Source organism: Rhinatrema bivittatum, chromosome 15, assembly GCF_901001135.1.
Source record: "Rhinatrema bivittatum chromosome 15, aRhiBiv1.1, whole genome shotgun sequence".
NCBI classification, from domain to species: domain Eukaryota; kingdom Metazoa; phylum Chordata; class Amphibia; order Gymnophiona; family Rhinatrematidae; genus Rhinatrema; species Rhinatrema bivittatum.
Genome location: NC_042629.1, coordinates 49119044 through 49142859, shown reverse-complemented (window position 1 = coordinate 49142859; position 23816 = coordinate 49119044). Strand labels below are relative to the sequence as shown.

At 43.8% G+C, this 23816-nt stretch overlaps 1 protein-coding gene across 1 annotated transcript; it reads left to right on the top strand.

Moving 5' to 3' along the window:
• Nucleotides 1–2822: 2822 nt before the first annotated feature.
• Nucleotides 2823–22611, top strand: LOC115076494 (tyrosine-protein phosphatase non-receptor type substrate 1-like). The gene is made up of 6 exons (XM_029578037.1): nucleotides 2823–2940; nucleotides 4478–4819; nucleotides 14001–14300; nucleotides 15705–15812; nucleotides 19458–19504; nucleotides 21696–22611. Exons 1-6 carry the CDS (start codon nucleotides 2823–2825, stop codon nucleotides 21981–21983), a joined length of 1203 nt encoding a protein of 400 aa, XP_029433897.1. The 3' UTR covers nucleotides 21984–22611.
• The last annotated feature ends 1205 nt before the right edge of the window (nucleotides 22612–23816 follow it).

Below are 23816 nucleotides of genomic sequence, written 5' to 3'. Positions count from 1 at the left end.
GATGCTGTGAGATTGGAGAAGAGCGGGTGTGGTCCCGCTTCACAAGAGTGGGAGCAGAGAGGAGGCTGGAAACTACAGGCCGGTTAGCCTCATCGTGGTGGTGGTAAAATTAATGGAGACTCTGCTGCAGGAAAGGAAAGTGAACTATCTACAATCCAATGAGTTGCTGGATCCGAGGCAGCATGGATTCACCAGGGGAAGCTCCTGTCAGGCAAATCTGAATGATTTTTTTGATTGGGTGACTAGACAACTGGATCAGGGTAGAGCGCTCGATATGATTTACTTGGATTTTAGTAAAGCTTTGATACTGTCCCGCATAGGAGACTCATGAGCAAAATGAGAAGCTTGGGAGTGGGAGACAAGGTGGTGGCGTGGATTGAAACCTGATTGACTGGCAGGAGACAGCGTGTAATGGTAAATGGAACCTACTCGGAAGAGAGAATGGTATTAAGTGGAGTGCCACAGGGCTCGGTTTTGGGACCAGTTCTGTTCAATATCTTTATCAGCAACATTGCAGAAGGGATAGAAGGTAATGTCTGTCTATTTGCGGATGATACTAAGATCTGCAACAGAGTGGACACGCCTGAAAGGGTAGAGAGAATGAAAAGTGCTCCCGAGCTCTCCCCCCTGGAGCCTCATATGGTGACCTCTTGCTCCAGAAAATCCTTTCCTCTGATAAGGGTTTAATTCTTGTGCCTGATGTATCCCTCTGAGGTATCTGAATGTCTTTCATCATCCCCCTCTCTCTCCTTTCCTCTAGGTATTTAGGTCCTTGAGTCTTTGATAGCTTCTTTGACCGACATGTAAGACTCCAGGAAGACTGGTTTGTAGCATGTGTATGGCATGCAAGAGTTCTCAAATAATGCTAGGGATGTGCTGGCATTTTTAACTCAATCACAGCAACATCTGTTGTTTCATTTTGTGCCATCTCCCATCTGAAATGAGACACACACAAAAAAAAAAAAAGTTGCATCATTCCATTTTGTGCCATTTCCCATCTGAAGCAACACAGAAAGCCCATGCAATGTTGCGTCAGTTTGCTTCTGTGTTTTAGCCACACAGAAGTGAAACAAAATTGAAAAGAGTAAATGAAATAAAAAAACAAAAGCAAGACTTTTTCACATGCACATCCCTAAATAAATCCTGAAAACGGGATAGTAGTATTCTCCCACAGCAGATATGACTTGATTATTTTTGCCAATATCTCTTTTTTTTTTTTTTTTTTTTAAGAAAATCAAGACAAATGCTCATAAGATGCCAGGAGATTTGGCTGGTAACAAGATAAAAAAATTATTGCTCTCTCCATGTACAATGAATGAACTATGATAAAGGATTTCATAAGAAGTAAAATCCTAAACTGATATTTATCCTGGTGTTTTTTTAAACTGGTAGTTTTAATTTGTTGCTGAGTAGTATATAGCTAGTTTTTAATTGTATTAGGCTGTTTTTATTGCTGTTTTTATTTTTCTAATTATAAATATTGTTTTAAGAATTTTATGTTCTCCTTCTTAACTGTTGGAGTTTTATTGTTTTGTTTTGTTTTTATTATTGCATTGTGTTGTTGATTGAATGTATTAACACTTGATGATGTAAATTGCATTGAGCTTCCATGGAAATGTGGAATATAAATTCAAAATAAATAAATACTTATATTCTTTGAAATTGCAAGATGTGTATTTGAATTAGGCAAAATAATTAGGTCTTTTATATTTATTTATTTATTTATTTTAACATCCTTATATTCCACAAATTCCATGGAGCATGTCCAATGTGGATTACAATTTTAAAAAAGGTATAGAATTAAGGTTTGGGTTTGTGATCTTTTTCTCAACTCCCACTTATTAAAAAACGATTGATGGCTGACCCAGTGGTTCAGTAGGAAGCGTTGCATGCTGCCATGGTTCTGGAGGTCACCGTGGTCTGTGGCCTCCTAGCCAATGACTGTCACAGGTGTTCATTATGGAAGGTCCAGGAGCAGGACCACATAAAATGAAGACAAATAAGACTGGAACTGAGGTAAACTTCAATTGATTTTCAGAAAAGTGTGATCATGAGTTGCCAACTAAACTTAAAGTTGACAAAATGATGGGGCTGGACGGAATATATCTGAGGGTACTAAGGGAACTTATTGTCCTTCAGAGTCAGGAGTAGTTCCAGAGGAAGGAAACGGGCAGATGTGGTTCCTAGTCATACAAGTAGAAGTAAGGAGGAGGCTGGGAACTACAGGCCAGTTAGTCTGACCCCTGTGATGAGCAAACTGATGGAATCACTGCTGAAACAGAGGATCGTGCAATTTTTGGAATCCAATGGAGTGCTAGATCTAAAGCAGCCTGGTTTTACCAGAGGTAAATCTTATCAGAAGAATCTGATCAACTTCTCTGATTGGGTGACAAGAGAGTCAAATCAGGGGAGAGCACTAGATGTAGTGCACTTAGATTTGACACGGTTCACTACAGAAGACTTATAAATAAATTGAGTGCCCTTGGTAGGGGTCCTAAAGTTACTGAATAGGTTAGAAACTGGTTGAGTGGGAGGTGACAATACAGTGGTAAATGGAGATCAGTCTGAGGAAAAGAGCGTTACTGCCGCAGAGATTGGATCTTTTCAGCATTTTCAAGAGTGACATTGTGGAAGGACTATCGGGAAAGGCTTTTTTTTTTGCCAGTGATACCAAACTCTGGAACAGGGTGGATCTAGTGAAACTTGAGGAATGGTTTAGGGTCTGGCAGGTAAGATTTATTGCTAAAAAATGCAGAGTAATGTATTTAGGATGCAAAACCTGAAGGGAAACATACAGTATTTGAGGTGAAATTCTTCTAAGCATGAAAGACAAGCAAGATCTGGGTGTGACTGTATTTGATGATCTTAAGATGGCCAAACAGGTGGATAAAGTCACAGTAAAAAGCCAGATAAATGTCTGGTTGCATAGTGAGAGGAATGGTAAACAGAAAAAAGGAGGTGGTATAGGTCCCTGGTGAGACCTCGCTTGGAATATTACTGTGTACAATTTTGGAGGCCGCACCATCAAAAGGATATAGACAGGATGGAGACTGTCCAGAGGGAGGCTACTAAAATGGTCAGTGGTCTTTGTTCTAAAGCATATGGGGATGGACTTAAAGATCTAAACATGTACACCCTAGAGGAAAGGTGAGATAGGGGAGATTTGATAGAGACATTCAAATATCTCAAAGGTTTCCGTGCACAGGAGGTGAGCCTCTTTCAGTGGAAAGGAGGCTCCAGAACAAGGAGTCATGCAATGAGGTTGAAAGGGGGTAGACTCAGGAGTAATCTAAGGAAATATTTGTAAAGAAAGAGAGATGCATGGAACAGCCTCATGATGGAGGTGGTGGAGACAAAAACAGTATCTGAATTCAAGATAGCATGGGATAAATACAGGGGATCTCTGAGGGAGTGATAGGAATTGCAAAGCTGAATTAGTTGATGTGGATGGGCAGACTAGAGATATGGCATGATCTTTTTCTCCATCACATTTCTGTTTTCAGAGGACTCTCATGCTGGAAGCCCAAAAGGAAGACAACTGCCAGGCCAAAACAAATCTTTTGATGTGTTTGGGGCATTTTAATGCAGCCTAACTGAAAAACATGTTCAGAGCAGGTTTTGTTCAATGTATACTTGGTACAAGTACTGTATTTTTTACCTTTCATACTTATTGTTTTAAACATGTTTAACCGTCTGTTGTGTGCAATGTGGCCAGGTTGACTCCAAGGGAACGCCGTCCCACAACCTGCTAGTATTATTCAAATCTTAGTGGGGGGGGGGGGCAGAGAACAAACCTGCTTCCCCTTCATCTTATCTAACCCCCCCCCCACACACACACACACACGTTCAATGGATGATGAGTTCAGGAGCAAAACAAGAACCCGGTTTATCTCCATAGGCTTGAATCCAGGTTGCCATTTGCATGTAAAATCCCTCTCTCCCTTCAGCATCTTTTATGGGGTTTTTTCTGTGCTCAGTTCCTGTCCTCTGCCTTTCAGTTTCATTTCCCTGAATGGCTGCCGACGTATATTCTGATAATTTCGTCCGCCACCCTCTCCTCTCTGCACAGCATCCTACTGTGCCCAGGGTTTGTAGGGTAAGACCGAGATATGTGATGACAAAAGGTATGAAGACAAGAGCGTCCGGCCCTCAGCGCTCATGCAAACTCTCAGAAACCACTACCCACTTCACAGGTTTGACCAAAATTAATTTCACTTGAGCCTGTGACGTAAGTCGTGGGTTTTTGTTTTTTTTTAGGTGGCGATCAGCTCTCGAGTCAAATGAGCAATGCAGCCCAGGGCAACTATCTTTCCACTTCTTGTATAGAATATGGCTGTCATGCTGCAGGTCTGGGGGGTTCTGCTTACAGGTATAATCACATTATTATTATTATCTTTCTATTGTATCATTTCCAATGGCTTTTTTTTTTTTTTCCAGTTTTGGTTTAGAGAATGTTACATCTTCTTTCCTTTTCCAGGTACAGCAGTGCTGGGCATAGAAATTGATCAGATACCTTCCTCACTGGTTTTAATGAAGGGTCAGAGGGCAGTCATGAACTGTATCCTGAAAGGCCAAGGAGATTCCCATACATGGAGCTTTTATTGGAAACACTCCAGCTCAATTTCACCGCTACAAAAGTCTGAGCTCCAGAATACCTCTCGGATCTCCATACACCAAAGTCTCAACCTGCTGTCCAGCATGTTAACCATTTCGGCTGTGACCCCCCAGGACACTGGGAGCTATCATTGCAGTGTGAGGGTGGTGCTCCCCACACCTCAGAAGGAATGTACAGGATCTGGAACTTTCCTGACCGTTCAAGGTATAGTCGGACATTACACTGACTCATCACCCTGTGCTTACAAGCTGCAACTACATTTAACTAAAAGCTGTTGGTCTTTCAGAGGATAAAGTAGTGGGGCTGCTGAGTTAGTCCACTTGAATGCAAGGAAACAAACATTAACAAATATTATATATATATATTAACAAATTATATATATATATATATATATATACCTTTATATTGGACTAACAATACATTTCTTGACTAGCTTTCAAGAGCTAGTTCTCTTAAATGAACAAAAGATGACTTTTGCTCATTCTGTTCTGACCTGAGGAAGAGTATTGACTCTCAAAAGTTAGTCAAGAAATGTATTAATTTATTTCACATGATATATTTTTGCTTTTTTTTTCATTGGTATTTGTTGTCCCGTATTTCCTTGTCTTTCTCAATCAGTAGCATCTCTCCTCTGCATCAGAAAGTCATGGGTTCAACCTCACAGTTCCTCTTGGACTGAAACCCCCACTGCTCACCCTGTGCTGTAGGACTTGTGGGCCGCTTCAGGTCATGGAGGTGCAGTCCTTGACCTGAGACCCTTCTGCTCACTAGAGGTACTAATAAAGGAGGAGGGACCTAATCCAAGAGTCCTGGCAGGAGCTGACATTGCCCACCCATCCCTGTAGTGCAGAGCCTTGGAAACACAAACGCTCAGCCACTTTGTGTCAACCTGGAATCAGCCGCACTACTTGCTGTTGGGTCTGTGGAAAACACTTTGCATGGATCATGCTTTATATACAAAAAGTAAAAAAAACAATAATAATAAAAAATGTTTTGTACAAATATACATTTAATTCATAATAATAGTGATAATCATCATAATAATAACTAAAGTGCCCAAGTCTTTAATGCCAGTGGCATGGCTTTAAACACAATTAGCAATCTGAGTTGAGAGCTGTTAATAAGAACTTCCCATTGCACACTAAATTAGCTAATTTAATATATGGTGTCATTTCTTTAGAGTTGTCAATTTATTTTTTCTGTTCGCCTGACTGATTTGGGTCTCTTTGAAAGCAGGAGAACAGTGTGACAATTAAATGTCCATCGACAAAAGCCCTCATGACAAATTTTTTTTCCCTCTTACAATTCTCAGTTTTGATTTTCAAAAAAGCACCCATAGGTGAGTAACATAAGAACATAAGAAAATGCCATACTGGGTCAGACCAAGGGTCCATCAAGCCCAGCATCCTGTTTCCAACAGTGGCCAATCCAGGCCATAAGAACCTGGCAAGTACCCAAAACCTAAGTCTAGTCCATGTAACCATTGCTAATGGCAGTGGCTATTCTCTAAGTGAACTTAGAGAATAGCCATTTAAGTGAACTTAATAGCAGGTAATGGACTTCTCCTCCAAGCAGGAAATGGACTTCTCCTCCAAGAACTTACCCAATCCTTTTTTAAACCCAGCTACACTAACTGCACTAACCACATCCTCTGGCAACAAATTCCAGAGTTTAATTGTGCGTTGAGTAAAAAAGAACTTTCTCCGATTAGTTTTAAATGTGCCACATGTTAACTTCATGGAGTGCCCCCTAGTCTTTCTATTATCCGAAAGAGTAAATAACCAATTCACATCTACCTGTTCTAGACTTCTCATGATTTTAAATACCTCTATCATATCCCCCCTCAGCCAACTCTTCTCCAAGCTGAAAAGTCCTAACCTCTTTAGTCTTTCCTCATAGGGGAGTTGTTCCATTCCCCTTATCATTTTGGTCGCCCTTCTCTATACGTTCTACATTGCAACTATATCTTTTTTGAGATGCGGCGACCAGAATTGTACACAGTATTCAAGGTGCAGTCTCACCATGGAGCGATACAGAGGCATTATGACATTTTCTGTTTTATTCACCATTCCCTTTCTAATAATTCCCAACATTCTGTTTGCTTTTTTGACTGCCGCAGCACACTGAGCCGACGATTTCAATGTGTTATCCACTATGACGCCTAGATCTCTTTCTTGGGTTGTAGCACCTAATATGGAACCCAACATTGTGTAATTATAGCATGGGTTATTTTTCACTAAATGCATCACCTTGCACTTATCCACATTAAATTTCATCTGCCATTTCGATGCCCAATTTTCCAGTCTCACAAGGTCTTCCTGCAATTTATCACAATCTGCTTGTGATTTAACTACTCTGAACAATTTTGTATCATCTGCAAATCTGATTATCTCACTCGTATTTATTTCCAGATCATTTATAAATATATTGAAAAGTAAGGGTCCCAATACAGATCCCTGAGGCACTCCACTGTCCACTCCCCTCCACTGAGAAAATTGTCCATTTAATCCTACTCTCTGTTTCCTGTTTTACCTCCTCTGTTATGTGGTTTGTTCCCATTAATGTCTGTTCATCTCCTATTAACTGCTGACCATTTAAATTATTTAATTACAACGCCATAGCAAGGGGTGTAGATAAAATATTAATTTTTGGAAGTTAAAACAAATTCCCTGGGTGATTATTATTTAATCTACACCCCTTGCTATGGCGTTGTAATTAAATAGTTTAAATGGTCAGCAGTTAATGGGAGATGAACAGACATTAATGGGAACAAACTGCCTAACAGAGGGGGTAAAACAGGATTCTCATGTTACCCACCGACGGGAAAAATTCTCAAAAAAAAAAAAAAAAATATATATATATATATTCCGTGGCTAAGCTAATGCCAAGCCCTTCGTGCAGCCTAATCGCATGAAAATTAATGTTGTTCACAGACAACTGAAGGCGTTACCTACACATTCAGCAAGGCACATATTTCAAAATGTGGTCTCTGAAGTAGCTGTTTCTGAGCGGAATAAAAGCACCTCAGATTGCCAATGTGACTCCAAACGCTGAGCCGGGGAACCAGCCGAAAAGGAAGATCACAAGAGAAGGCAGCCAAGCAAAACATGCCTGCAATTCAAATGCCCCCTTAAAAAAGCAAACCAATAAATTATATTCATGGGATTCAGCTCATCGGGGGAGGCTGGAGCTGTGGCTTTACGGGTGGCGCTCGGCAGGACGAGAGGGCTCGGAAGTAAGACGGGAATTGTTGTGGTTTGTTTTATTTCTTTTTATCTGTTTTGTTATTATTTCACTGTTTTGTTATGCAGATGAAATGCTATGTTGTTTATATGCTTTATTTCTTTTACGTTATTGAATGTTTTATTGTTACCTGCCTAGTATTATGGGGAATTGCGATTTGTAGTATTGTGGATAGGCGGCTTATAAATGTTTGAGATAAGTACATAAATATGTTTAAATTAAAATAAAATCTTCATACGGGGGAACACATATATATATTATATATATGTATAACCATGCTAGGAGAGTGAGGGCTAGTGGTCACAGATACACATGGAAGCCCGTGCATATCTTATATATATATATATATATATGTGTATATTTATTTAAAAGTTTAGTAGGCGATTAATCGCATCCATTGGTACTTGGCTTATTCATGTGCCTGATTTATATTTGAACTGGGTCATTCTCTGGAACCTCGTTTGCCCGTGCATTCAGTCCTCAGGTGAATTCTGTAGTTTCTTTTATTTTCAATCCGATGGAAAGAGAGAGAGAGAGAGAGAGTCCTTAATAAACGCCAGCAGAGACGGCATTTCGTTTTTAATGCGAAGGGATCATGTTCCTTTTCTGGGTGCCCTTTTTTTTTTAAAATGGTTCAGATGCCCAGAAAATCTATAATTTAAATATACGTCTATCGGGATAATGTAATCCGCTCCCCTGCCGTATAGAGAAAGCGCCCTGCAGAGATACCCAGGGCTTCGGCTTGGCTGCTTGCAGAATCGGAATTCTACTCGGAGGCACCATTTTTCTAACAAACCTTACCCCGATATTTGCTCCCCGAAATGTGTATTTCTATTTTCTTTTCACAGTGCTTTCTTTGCGGGCTGCGATTGCCCCTTCCTTGGCCCCGTTATGAGAATCACCCAGCGATATGGATTTTATGCCAGCTTTCTTCTTTCTAATGTGTTTGCCATCCACGATAGATTAATGAGTAAATACATATTTATTTATAGAAAAGATATAAAATGCGTAATCTGCATTTATATATAAGCACAGTCTTAAGGATTTGCGCTTCCAAACGACTCTGTTTTTCATAGATTTTGTCACAGAATTTCTGTTCAGATCAGCAGCAGCAAAACTAAGAAAGCTGAAGTATTTTTTCCGGAGGCTGCAAGCCAGGCAATTCGTTTTCGGTGTAGACCTTGCTGGCTCTCTCCCCTGTGCAGTGTTTGTTTAACCGCATGCTATACTTTTAATATTTTTTTTGTTCATCTATAGCCATAATTTTGATTGAAACATAGGTTTCAATCAAATATGACTAACACTGTATTTTAATCCTACAAGGATTTTTTTTTTTTTAATTTTACAGATAACATTCGTATATAGTTTATTCTTGGACTTGAATATTTTGGTCATTACAGTTCTACAAGGAAAGTTTAGATTGATGACCTTGTGGAAATAGTATCGGAATGAAAGAGAAGTAGTCACGTGCTCCAATAATAAAACAGACTCCAAGTGTAGTGTTTGCAAGCTCCTCCAGACCCAAAATGCCCTCCCAGAAGGCGAAACAATGGAGACCCGGCCTGAGACAGGAATCCAGGAAGTTCTGGGATGCATTTAGAGGGTCATTTTGGGGGGGTTGGGGGTTTGTGTAAATTTTACACAAAAACATTGCCTCACATTTTCAAAACAAACTTATGGCGCTCAATCTTGGGGACTGTTACAGCCGTTGCTGGCCCCCACAGAACCATGGACCCAGGTAACCACGTGCTTTGTGAAGGATTCCCCCCCCCCCCCCCTCTGGTGGCAATGCCACCATATGGGTAGTGGTGGATTGTTTCTTGAAAATGGCCCATTTCATTCCCCTTCCTGGGCTCCCCTCTGCTACGGAGTTGGCTAATCTCTTCGGTCAACATATATTCCATCTGCACAGCCTTCAAAACTGCATCCTCTCCAATGGAGGTGTACAATTCACGGCCTGATTCTGGAAAATCTTATGCAGGAAGTTCGGCATCACTCTCAAATTCATGTCGGCGTACCACCTCCAGAGTAACAGGCAAACCAGATCCTCAAAGCCTTCTTCACATCTTACATGAATTTACAATAGGACAACTGATGGATCTCTTACCCTGGACAGAATTCTACCTTAACAACCACGTGAGGAGTGCAACCAAGTCCTCACCCTACAATGTGGTGTTCTGCCACCACCTCCATATACCTCTGCCCATTCCCAATTATGGAGATTGCCCAGTGGCTAACGTAATGGGTCATGAATTACAAGAACTCTGGCAGAGAACACACCAGCTCCTGGAGCAAGCCACCCCAGTGTTCTATGAAACAAGCTGATAAGAAATGCCATCTTGCACCCCAGCTTCAGCCAGGGCAGTTGGTTTGGCTCAATACCAAGAACTTGCAACTCCATATGCCATCCCTCAAGTTCACCCCAGGATTTCTGGGATCATTCCCTGTGGTCTAGAAGTTGAAATTGCCTCCCACACTCCGTGTACATGATGTTTTCCATGTATCCCTCTTGAAGTTGGCAGTCCTGTTCTGGCCATCCAGGCTGTCTCTCAGGCTCTCCAATGTTATTGTCGAGAATGTTATCATCAAGAATTATTTATTTATTTATTTATTTATTTAATAACTTTTATATACCAGCATTATCATGCCGGTTCACATGACAACAAAAGAGTGGAAAATACATTATAACAGGGCGGTGGGTGAGGAATAACAGCAACAGAGGAAGGCAAGAAGATATAGGTCAGATGATACCCAATATGTAGTGAAAGAGATACTAGACTCTAGAAGGGTCAGGAATAAACTCCAGTACCTCATTAGAATAGTTTCACCGCAAGCCGCTTCACTCACCCCAGATGCTGCCAGAGACCTCCCATAGCTGGGGCACCACTTCAATGCTGCTTCCACCACTCCGTACAGCTCACATGCTGTCCTACCCCTCCTGGCTCCCTATTGTGCATGCTCACCCAATGTTCTCAGCCTTAAAGGGCCCATGGCGGGAAGGCAGCCACAGCGCCCAATGATGACATCACAGCATTTCCCTACTTAAGGATCCTTCAGAGGAGCATCAGATGCCTCAGTAACAGGTCTCCTGATGTGCCTTTAGTCTTCAGTGCATTTTGCTATTGTTCCTGTATTCCCGTGTTCCTGTCTTTTTCCTCTCTTTCTGCATTCCAGTGTTCCTGCTTTTTTCGTGTCCTCTTGCCTTGTTCCTGAGTTCCTATCTGCCTTGCCTTGTCCTTGCCTTGCCTTGATCTTGTCTGCCTTGCCCTGCTGTGCCCTAGTTCTTGTCTTGTTTGGGTCTTTGGGTCTTGTCCTGTCTTCTTTTTATTTATTTATTTATTTAGGATTTTTATATACCGACCTTCTCAATACAAGTATCAAATCAGGTCGGTTTCCATAGAACAAAACTGTCGCGGTTAAGGCGTTACAATAAACAGAGTTTCTGAACATAAGTGTTGCGGTCTCGGCCGCCACGGGGGCGTCCGAGCCCTTACCTTCCCTCCAGGTCCCGGGTCTGGGCCGCGGTCCGCGGGCTCGGAGCTCGTGCGGGCAGCATGGGCCTAGTTCCTCCTCGTGGGAGACGCCGCCGGCCGTCGCGGGGGACTCCTCCCCTTCGGGGGAACGCACGCGCGCGACGGGAGGGTTTTTCTGCTGTCAGCACCCGGATGTGCTGACACGCCCCCCGTGATGTCAGACGCCGGGTAGGGATTTAAACCGGGACCCGGGGCTTTTCGAATTGCCTTGCAACGAGGTTCCTTCCTTGAAGTACTAGTTGCCTTGCTGCTACCCGGTTCCTGATTCCTGTTGCCTGCACTTGGATTCCAGCTTGTCTTCTGCCTGCCTTGATCCCGGTTCGTGACTCCGATTCCAGCTTGTCTTCTGCCTGCCTTGATCCCGGTTCGTGACTCCGATTCCAGCTTGTCTTCTGCCTGCCTTGATCCCGGTTCGTGACTCCGATTCCAGCTTGTCTTCTGCCTGCCTTGATCCCGGTTCGTGACTCCGATTCCAGCTTGTCTTCTGCCTGCCTTGATCCCGGTTCGTGACTCCGATTCCAGCTTGTCTTCTGCCTGCCTTGACCCCGGTTCGTGACTCCGATTCCAGCTTGTCTTCTGCCTGCCTTGACCCCGGTTCGTGACTCCGATTCCAGCTTGTCTTCTGCCTGCCTTGATCCCGGTTCGTGACTCCGATTCCAGCTTGTCTTCTGCCTGCCTTGACCCCGGTTCGTACTCCGATTCCTGCTTGCCTGCCATCTGCCTAGACTCCGGTCCGTACTTCACTCCTGGGCTTCTTCACCCTCGCCTAAGTCCCAGCGGTCCGGGTCCCTACGGGCTTCTCCTGGGGGGACCTCGGACTTCCAGGGCGAAGACTCCTAAGACCTTGCGACCCGGGCTCTCACAGCTCCTCTGGAGGAGTCGCGGGTTTCCAGGTGAAGCTCCAGTTACCCAGTGGGAGTTCTGCCTCCCGACTGTTCCCGCTGGGCAGTCGGCCTAAGGATCCACTTCCGGATTTTGTCTATCACAACACATAAGAACATAAATAAATATTACATAGACAACAATAACTCATCAAAATAATGTGAATAAATATAGGGAATGGCTAAAAAAGGGGTAGTGTAACTTGGGATATACAGTTAACAGAAAACTGTGTTGATGGGCAAAAACATGAGTAATGCATGAGTTCAAAGAACTAATGCATCAACAAAAGAGTATTTTCTTTTGGCTTGACTTCCTGGATTCTGACCTCTGCTTGGACCTGGACTATTGTTCGATTGCTGCCTACCCTGACCTCTGGCCCATCTTCTGGCATCTGTTGTCTGCTCACGGAAGACGGTCAAGTAGAACCAGGAGGCAAACAAAGTAGGATAAGACCAGTTGCCTTAGGTATAGGGATTCCTTTATTTAAATTCACAAGTTACAGTAAAATATGCATCAGTTGTCTGCTGCCAGCCTTGATCCTTGCCTGGCCTTGGACTTTCATTCTCTTGACTGCCCTTGGGACCTACCTAAGTCCTGCTGGCTGCTAGAACCCAAGGGCTCGGCCTGTGGGGGAGGTAGCTGGTATTGGTGAAGCACCAGCCTGTCCCTCCATAGGGCACGTCTTCCAGCTGTTGGCTTGGGCCTAGTGGGCTTGCCCTCTAGGTGGTGCCAATCACGCCATAGCACTAAGGACCTGCCGACACTGTTACACTATCTAAGGTACAGAATGAACAGATTCAACAAGAGCCTTATCCTGTGGAGGGTAGTGTGAGTGTGTGAGTGTGTGTGTGTGGGGGGGGGGGGCATTAATTTTGTAACATTGCGCAGAAGTTAGCCTTCAAATAGGTGCATAAATTATACTAGTTTCCAAAGCAGACTTACGTGCATAAGTCCACCTTGAACATTATCCTGCCAAGTCTACCCCCACAGACTTCCACTCGCTATTTTGTGTGTAGAAATTGTTTGGGAAAATGTTATGTACCCACGTTAGAATTTTAAAATGCATGGGCCTTAAGTGCAAAGCTCTCCCAGCCCCCCCCAAAAAAAACCCTCCACTCTGTCCGGGTAAACTCCTGCGTAAGCAGGACGTAATGCAAGTAAGTTCACCTGACCCGCCCATGTGGTGGGCAGTGTACAGAGAGTGGGGGCGAAGTCCCACAGACCCACATAGTGAGGGCATTTCCAGGGCCAGGCATAACATGGGATTTTGGATCTGCAGAAGGAGGAGCATTGTTTTTCATTAAAAAAAACAAAAACCCACCCCAAAAGTACCCACACTTAAAAGAGGTGAAACTCACTGGTATCTTTGTCCTTGGGCATTTTTCAAAGTACATGCAGACTTCTCCCTTGAGACCTGGGGGTAAAAATCTGCAAGAAAAAGTGTAGCAATGCCGATAGCTTGACTATTTATTGCCTTCTCAATCAGCTATGCAAGGATGATAGAATGAGCTGACTCTACTGGAATCTGACTCTCTGAACCTCAAGTCCGCACAGAGATTATGGTCAGAGGCTGCTGTAGAGAGCAGATCTTTCTCTTCCATTTTGAGATGTATTTGTTGAAGTAATAGAACGATAAACCCTACGCATAGGCTTTCCTTCACTAAAGCTGCTCCAGATTTCCCGTCTGGAGCCATAATTCACATGTGGCAATTCATTCCTTTTCACAGCTGCTCCTAAAATTCGGCTCTGGGTTGACTCAGGCAATGGCACTTCAGCCTCTTTGTTACTGGTCTGCCAGGCTCTGAGGTTTTATCCAGAAGATCTGAACATTTCCTGGCTCCCGTCCTTTGATCTAGTGGCTCCCCCAAGTGAGGAAAGAAGTGAGAACCCGGAAGATGGCACTTTCAGCAGAACTTCCTTCTTACGGATCTCAGGGAAAGTTTGGGAAGAGCTGAAAGCTGGGGTCACCTGCCAAGTGAATCACAACAGCATCCAAGATCCCCTTACTGACACCATTTACCCTCCAGGTGAGAAGATCTAAGATCACTATCCTTAGGGAAACTGTACATGCCACTCACAAGCAGAATTTGTTTTAATTCTCTAGTTACTAACATTCTTCAAATAAAAAAAAAATGCCCAGTCTGTTATTAAGTGTGGGGAGAAGGGAGATTTGGTGCAGAATCTGTTTTAGGAAAGAAAGACACAATAATATATAGACACACACACATAGTATATATGTTTGAAAAAGTAGGGGGGAAGGTGGAAATCTTATCACTGCTTCCAGTTTTCCTTCTAATGATCTCTCTTACCCTTTGTTGGTGAAGCTGTGGCTAATATTATTGGCATATGCAAAGCATAGCTGCCCAAGTCTCACTGACGTTCAAACGTTAACAGCCTGGCAGGGTCTCTTCTACAGTGGGGCACATCATCAGAGTCAGACCTGGTTTTTCCTTGTACACTCGTGGTCATGTTTTTCTGATAGGAATTGGAGTGCAAAGGCCTATGGGTGAAAGCAGGCCTGGCTCAGCCTGTCCCGGATGCTTGGACCATCTGGTGACCCTGTTGCGCAGGGCTGCAGTTAGGAGTGGGAATGTCTATGCTATATGTGGATGGGTGCAAATAATCTTTATGCCACTTTGTGTTTCTGGCACCCTCCGCCGGATTCTCCCTGATTCGGTGGATGGTATCAGTCTGCAACCTTGAAATGGTCTGCCCTGAATATATTTCCATAAGAATAAAAGTTAACAAATAAAAGCAAAAAAAAAAAAAAAAGGTGATTTCTCTTTATTGGACTAACTTAATACATTTCCTAGTCTAATAAAAATAATATATAATTTTTTTTGTTTTTGTTAATCTATATTTCTGTGCACAGAATAGCTAAAATAATTTATCTGAATATGTTGACAGGTTCCATAGCTCCTTCTCATCTATCAAAGGTTTTCTGTCACTGCTTTATTTACATTAACTAAAATAGATCCAACAAAATGGATGCCACATTTACAAGAATACAAGTTTTGGGGTTTACTAAGGTTCTATCTGAAAGCTAAATGCATACATTAAAAAGTTATTTAAAAGCAAGATATTAGGCCTTAATTAAAAATAGCAACAATTTTACTGTACAGCTATGATTCCCAAAACTATCCTGGAGGAGCCCAGCCAGTCGGATTTTCAGGATATCCACCATGAATATGCATGAGCTAAATTTGCATGCACTGCCTCCACAGCATGCAAATTTTATCTTTGGCATATTCATGGTGGATATCCTGAAAATCTGACTGGCGGGGGGTCCTCCAGGACAGGTTTGAGAACCTCTGCTGTACAGGGTTTAATGTAAAGTGTGACACAGCTGGAACAGTATTGGCATGATGCAGATGTTTGCTGCTGATAAACAGTTGTCTGAGAACCCTCAACTGTTGCTTTTCCCATTTCAGGGACTTCGGAGGGCAGCTACATTTACGCTTTGTGTGTCCCTGTGGTTTTGCTCCCGTTTCTTATCCTGATGAGAAGAAGGTGCGGCGGTGCCTGTCAGGCAAGGCGAGGTAAGGGAGAGCTCCATTCATGTTTATGCCTAGAGATGTGAGATGGGCCACTCCATGGTGCTAATTTTATCAAAACGATGAAGTGGCCAGAACCCAGAAGGTCATGGCAAATACCTCTCCTCCCTATGAGCAAAGCTGCAGACTAAAAATTTCCTTTCCTAAAATACAAAGGGATTGATAAATTCAAAATATACATTTGCATTACATGCTTTTGCTTTTGCTGACTAGAACTTGTTTGTTTATATTTGTTATCAAGCACTGGCCATCCCATCCCCCCCCCCCAAACACCGCCTTGCAACCTTGGCAACACAAACAAGTAACTAAGGAGGTAGCCAATGGGAATGCAGAACCATACCTCTAGTTAATGAACTGCTCTCCAATTGACACTTTTTAAGGTATAGGTAACATTTTCAGTAGGTGCGCACTAACGCAAAATACTAATTTTTACATAATTTTGTCATTTTTTCTTTCATTTTGTGGTGTTCATGAAAGAAGATAAAATGAACAATTTCTTTGCCATTGTCTATTTCATTTAAATAGAATGCACATCCCTAGTACTCTAACTTAAACAGATTCCCCCTGTGTGCTTTTCATTGTAATACTTCAGAACCAAACATGCAGCCATCTCTAGGGTAAAAGGGCCTTCAGCAGAAGAAAGGAAGGAAGAACAGTAAGATTCTTCTTCTTCTTGTTAGCCACTTAGGTTTGGATAAATGGAGACAGCAGCAGGTGAAGCAACTGGCCCGAGGTTTCCACAGAAAGTCAGTGGCAGAGGAGATGGCACCTTGTGGATCTCCTGGCTCATAGTTTAATTGCTGCTGAAGGCCTCACGTTCTCTGTTGGAACGTTGCAGCAAATCTGTCTTAAAAGATTTTATTTTTGTGCCAGCAGTACTAAATGAACGCAAAGTCTTTCTTGACTGCTACTTTCCTTTATATTAGAGGTTCTCAGCCCAGTCACTGGGGACTGCCTAGTCAGTCGGGCCTTGGAGAGATCCACACTGAATGTGCGTGAGATAGATTTGCATGCACTGCTCCCGTTGTATGTAAATGGTGTCTCGTGCAAACTAATTGTCGTAATTCTGACTGGCCGGGTGGTTCTCGAGGACAGGGTTGAAATCCATAGGCTTATATCAACCTGGCATGGTTCCAAAAGCATAGGAAGAAAGCGATGTCAGTGAACTCATAGCTGTTTAAGGTGCAAAGTAGAGGAAAGGACAGTAAAAGGCCCTAATTCTAGATAGGACCATGCTAGGCTGACCTTCCTGGTAGCCAGGGACAATAAGAGACAGCGGCCATGTGCTCTAGCAGGATCCACCGATATTATGTCCATTTGAGTTGCTAAATTAGAGAGAATAATTTACACCTTCAGCGTCTTTATTGATGAGGAGGCATCAACACACTGGATTAATCCCTGTACTGTATTTATCAGGGCGGGGCAGTGTGAGAGCAGAGTGCAATCAACCATTTCCTTGGCATTCAACCAGACAGCAGCTGCTGATAGTTAGTTAGGCCCAAGCAGCAGTGTATCTAACTTCTCGGCGAAATTAAAAGCTACCATGAATGCAGAGAATAACCTTGCCTGCGGGTATGGTTGCATCTAACTTCTCAGCGAAATTAAATGCTACCATGAATGCAGAGAATAACCTTGCCTGCGGGTATGGTTGCATCTAACTTCTCAGCGAAATTAAATGCTACCATGAATGCAGAGAATAACCTTGCCTGCGGATATGGTCGCATCTAACTTCTCAGCGAAATTAAATGCTACCATGAATGCAGAGAATAACCTTGCCTGCGGGTATGGTCGCATCTAACTTCTCAGCGAAATTAAATGCTACCATGAATGCAGAGAATAACCTTGCCTGCGGGTATGGTCGCATCTAACTTCTCAGCGAAATTAAATGCTACCATGAATGCAGAGAATAACCTTGCCTGCGGATATGGTTGCAGAACTACAACTGTTTGTTTCTTAAGCGTTCGTTTCATTTTTTTAAAAACTGGTGTGACTGAACCAGAATATGAGAGAGAGAGCAACCCGAAGGCCCTCACACCTCTCTCATCCTCCTTGTGCCATGAGCCCCAATCACTAATAATGAGCTGTAGTAATGCCCTCCTCTGGTGGGCAAAGGCACGATTGGAAGGAGCAGGAAGAAGAGGAAGGGGAGGAGGAGGGATTCAGTGCATTCCCTTTTACCCGGTCTTTTAAGACACTTCTTCTCAACCTGGTCCTCGTTTCCAGGAAATCCACAATGAATTTGCAAGAGGTGGATTTGCCCGCCTCCATTGTCCGCAGATCTGTCACATGCATATTCATGGTGGATATCCCGAAGACCCGACTGGCTGGATGAGTCCCGAGGATCGGGTTGGGAGCCCTTACTTTAAGAAATCCGTCCAGTGGAAAGCTGAATGCACCTCGTCACGCAACCTCGCATCCTGCGGTGAGGAGAAAGCACTGGCTGCTGCAATCTGTACCAGGGCCAATCAAACAGAACCATGTTTGAAACTCCGGTCCACCTGCCATAACTAGAATTTGATGATTCATCTATTGCACGTTAAAGAGAGAGTAAAAATCTGGGGATACTCTGCTAACTGATTACAAGTAGCTGTTTAGGGATCTTGCACTAGTAAAACTTATTAAAGGCCAAGCCAATCAACTCAATGATTATTAAAGGCCTTTCATTTAAAGTGCTATATTTTTCCATTTCAAATTTAGTTTGGACTGTTTTTTTCCATTTCACAATGTGGTAAAATTACTTTAGTTATAGCAAGTAGAATCATTTTCAGTCAATTGTACGTTTACATTATTTTGGATGATTCACAATGAACTCTCCTACTCTCACACTGGAGCAAAAGGTCTCATGGCTGATGACATCATGGTTAGTTTCCCTGCACCGCTTCTCATATGTGCAAGCGAGGAGCGAAGCCATCAGCTGTGGGACGCAGCCCTCTTCCTTGGGGTGAGGGCAGGGCTGACTCAAACGCAGGTCACATCCGCGCCGCAGTATACATACACCTCTGGGACTGACTCATGGTTTCAGCCATCACATTTTTAAAGGCAGCAGCATGCTCTAGGGCTTACAGATAGGGAAGATGCGGGCGGACCACTGAGCACGCAGGACGCTCATTGAAACCCGCCGGTGCACCTACCAGAGTGCGTGGCTCCTTTCCTAATGCCCTTAAGGCTCCTCGCATTACTCTGGTTGCCGCGCTAGCGCTTCAAACCACTGTGGGATGATAATTGCCTTTGATCTCAGGGTGCAGTTGGGAAATTCTTAGGAGATATCTGTTAAGCCTGAAGAACAGAACCAGATAATCTTACTGTATCCATTCCAGATCTCTACCTAGCACAGAGTTCTAGCGCCTATACTGGTCCTGGGGAAAACCAGATTCTCTGCAGGCTGTGATAGCTTTTATTGGACCAACATAAGAATTATCCAAACATGAGGATGTTATGTGAGCTTTCAAGACCACAAGATTTCACAACCTGCAAAGCACCCAGCTCTTCTTCATATTACAGCTACTAACATAAACTGTTCATACTCTTGACCACTCACATGTGCTAGTAATGTGTCCCCTTTAGAAATTCTGGAAGCCCCATGCTGCTTATCTAATCTAACATGATTAAACATTTCTATTCTACAACTAGCCAACTCCAGCAGAACTGCGCAGAGAGATAACAGAAGACGCCCTCAGGTATGTTAATGATAAAAGGCATGGAACGCAGGATTGATCTAGAGGTCATTCTATTGTCAACCAAACTGTCTGCAAATTTATTTTTTTTAATGAATTTACAAAACAGAAGTGCTGCAAAATCAGTGGGAAACAATATTTCAGCACATTTTAGGATGGCTGTCATGTGACAGGGAGGGTAAGGAAGGTCAAAGTGGGGCTGAGGGTAAATAGAGAGAATATAAGCAGGGAAGGAACAATATTTAGAAGGCTGTGTGCACCAACAATCATCATTTGGTTAATAAAAGTCCCATTGGCAGAGGCAGACGGGGATTTAGTTTCAGTTTATTTCATTTATAGATTTATATTCCGCGTTCTACTGGCACCAGCTGGAACCAAGCAGATGACAACAATAATTTAATAAAAAAAATCTAAGAATTACAGTCAAAAGCATTACAAGTTCCACCTAAAAAGACAACAGATCTACTAAAAAAACCCAAAAAACCCCAAAACAGTAAAAGATATTGTTACCCAAGCAAAAGCTAACCGATAACAACAGAATTCTCACTTTTGTTGGGCCTATTAAGCTTAATGCCTGGGATCTACTCATAATAGAAGTAAATACATTCAGGAAGGCCAGCCTGGATTGCAAGGGAGAGGAGCATCAGCTTACGTCAAGAATAAGGGAAAGGCAGAGAGTAAGGGGGAAGAGAGGCAGGATGTGAGAATTACCGGAGAGAGGGGGAAATGAAGCTTCTTCTTTGCAACAGTGTCACCGGTAGGGGGCAACGAGTTTGATAAAGATTTAGTTGGGCGACCGTCCATAAGATCGCAAGAAAGGGAAATGTTCTGTTTGCCAGATGTTGCCTGGAGCATTCCAGCTGCAGCTCTGGTTGGGGGAGGGGGGGGGGGCGCGCAAGTAACAGAGCCCACACATGTGTGAGCCCCCTTGGATCAGGTATTTTACGAGTGGGGAAAGTGTTCCTGATGCCACAGCAAAAGGTCGCCTGAGATGCAGCGGGCACCAGAAAGTGTGGTTAGACCTAAGCGGAAAGGAGGCAGAGGGGGGAGGTGCTCATAACATCAGCGAGGGCCCTGGGATTCAGCAGAACTTTGCTAAGAGGGGGGAGGAACCCCAGCATGGTGGTAAAATCTCGGCGCCGTAGAAGAACAGGGGGGAGAAACTTAAAGAAGCCATTGGGGGAGGGGCGTGGGCTGTAACGTTCAGCAGCCGTGCAAGGTCCCCGTCTGCTTTTGTGCCTGTGGATCTCGTAACTATACATAGAAAGGGAGGCTGCCTGGGTGAGATGCACACGTTGTACCTGCTCTATCTACAGGTTGGCAGATCCGGGGGGGGGGACGACACAAAGTTATGTGCATGTACATTTGAAAACCAAGTGTATGGGTGCAACTTACTCCCCTCCGACCTAAGCACGTCCTTGATAATGCCTCCATCTACTGCAGCGTTACGAGGGTCTGCAGACCAATGTAACACTGACCTCCCTGCCCCCCCTCAAAACTCACCCTGAGCTGAAAGTGCCCCTCTTACAGTGGGAGATTCTCTTTCTCTCTCTCTCTTGACTGTTTTTGAGTGAGAACTCTTTTAAAATCTACAGGTGGGTGTTCAGAGCGGGTTACAATAGATGATAGTGTTCACTAAATAAAAACAAGCAAAATAAGCACATCACACAAAAACCATAATACAGTTAACACATTAAAATCATAACTAAAATCATCCAACCAACCATAATACCACTGCTGTTACGAGGCTTATTTATGTATTCTTTAATTCTATATTCATCCTGTGCAAGCAAATATGTCCTTTGGTTTGAAGCTACTATTACCAGCTGAGGTACTATCTCCTGCTCTATTTAAATTTCATATAATTGGAGGAGAACAGTGTAAAAATTCTGGGTTGTCTGGAACACTCCAAAAAGCTTCAAATTTCTGAGTGGATTAGGTTTAAAAAACCTTAAATAAGAGGTCTCAACCTGGTGGCCCAGTGGCCAAAGCTCAGTGACTGGCGTGAACCACAAGACTGGCCAGGTGGGAATCAAACTGCAGTGGGTTAACGCTCGAGAGCCAGTTGTAAGAGAGGAGAACAAGGCGAGTGCAAGCTTTCTGCAGCGGTTTCCTCCACTCTCTTCCGCCACGGAGGTTTATAGGTCAAAAATAAGGGTGACCATGGTGCTGAGGTTTCCTGTGTTGTTATCAGCAGGTTGCCAGCGCAGTCCCTGACCCAGATATCCACTATGCATGTGTAAAGCCCCAGCAAGGATGGAAGAAAAAGCTCCAGGACCAGCAATGGAAAGAGCAACAAGAAGACACCGTGTACTGTGCCCTGAAACATCCCAGCGGCGAACGGTCCTCCCATGGTCGCGAGGAGGAGGAAGATCTGTGCTACACCACCGTGAGTGCAGCCAAAAGCCCCAAGGGGGTGTCCAGAGCAAGCAAGCGAGACCACGCCTCCGTCTATGCCATTTTGGCAGAGTCTCAGGTATAGTGGGAGGATTACGATCCCGACCACCTGCGTTTAACTGGTCAAGGAGCGAGGTTCACCCGGACACCCGGCTCTGCTGTGCCATTTCCATGAACCTGATCTCTGAGAGAAAGATAAAAGGGGAGGGGGAGGGGATTTGTTTCATTTTTTAACAAAAGTTGTACCCAGATTTAGTGAAAGAATAGGGCGCCCATGTGCGCTTTCCCCCTTCCCTCCCTCCTTTCATTAATCCAGCCAACGGTTCACGTTTATATTTAGGCAATAGTGCCCTTAGGTCCACACAAGCGGACGAGCTTCTCTGGCTGGCAGCTGGGATAGAGCCTTACAGCGTAGACAGCAGACTGGCTGGGCCAATAGGTCTTTTTCTGCTGCCATCTCCGATGTGATATACAAACTTTTATGGCAGAAGTAGGACTCTGGAAAGCCAGACACAAAGGCATTAGATTAGTCCAGTAAACAGGTATCACTGCAAGTTGTTTGCTGACATAAAGTAATTACCAGTACTGAGTGCATTAAGAGAGGCCGATAAGAAAGGCCTCACCTACAGCTCTTCTTATTTTTACCTCTATTTCTATGTTTCCCAGTGGGCTGACATAGCTGCCACACAGCAGCATCCATATTTTTATTTTTCAAAAGGAGCAAAATGGTGTTGGTGGCTGTTTTATGTTGTTGCAGATCTTGTGGGCAAGACATGACCAGCTGGAAGATGGTGGGGGGGGGGGGGGGGGGGTGTGCAGAGACTGCTGGGTTTTGGATTGGGGGATGGGATCTTGTAGGCTCATCTCTCCAGGATGGTAGAAACCCGACAAGTAAAACAAAAATTGACTTGAATAAGGTGCCATATCCCCACTGGCGGTCAAGTTTCAATGTCTGGCCCTTGGGATATAACCTTGCAGTAGGGTCACAGGCCCGATGGGCCCATTGGCCTTTCTCTGGTGTTATCAGCCGTGTTACTCTAGGAAGGCTGAGAACGTTCATGGTGGTTAATGGGCAACAGGTGCTGTTCTCCCCTTCGTAAAATATGACAGTAAATCTGAGACTTTTTCAGCACCATTAGGGCTTTCTGCCTCCTCCTGCATTTTCTTCTCATTTTGATGAGTCACAGAAGGGCTATGTAGGCTCCACATCCGAGGCAGAAACTCACACTTCAGCCACAAGCTTTCAGCCCTACCAGCTGAATGGAAACGGAAATGCAACTCCACCTTTACCTGATGAAAAGGAACCCAGGCACAAATGCAGGGACCACCTGAAATATAACCGGGGGAGACAAGCTTTTAACCACTGGAACTTCTCGGAGGCCTTTGTGGGTGGAAATCTGTGCAACGGTAGATGCAGACATTTCACTGGCAGATGTAAAACTTAAGAATGATGTATTTAAAATATATATATATATACAATTTTTTCTATTTTCTGTAAGTCCTCTTTGTGGATGTCTGTGTTTGTGTGAAGGTCGGGAAGCCGAGGTACGGGGATGAAGAGAGGAGCATGATAGTCCTGTAATTATCTTTGGATGCCTTTGGGGCTATGATATCAGGGCATTGGCTGAAATCACTGTGTACACAGCTCACTGTACTCAGGCACCTGAACAATGAAAGCTCAGTTAATATGTTGGCACCTTATACAATACCAGAAAACAACTGTTTTTTTATTTGGGCAAGCAGCTTTCCTCCTGCTTCTTTGAGGTTTCAGTTCAGACAGAACCAGTCTCCACTGGGCTATTGTACCAGGAATGCTCAGGTCCTCCCCCACCCCAGCTATTTTACAAACCACCACCTTGCCCAGCTCATTGCGGTGATGAACCTTGACCAGGGAACCACAGGCTGGGCTATCCTCTGG

Excerpts from the sequence above, each read along its gene's own strand:
- LOC115076494 (XM_029578037.1), top strand. The coding sequence starts at position 2,823 with ATGAAAGACAAGCAAGATCTGGGTGTGACTGTATTTGATGATCTTAAG. Across the intron at positions 14,301-15,704 it reads TGACACCATTTACCCTCCAG|GGACTTCGGAGGGCAGCTAC; the intron begins GTGAGAAGATCT and ends TTCCCATTTCAG. Across the intron at positions 15,813-19,457 it reads TGCCTGTCAGGCAAGGCGAG|CCAACTCCAGCAGAACTGCG; the intron begins GTAAGGGAGAGC and ends TTCTACAACTAG.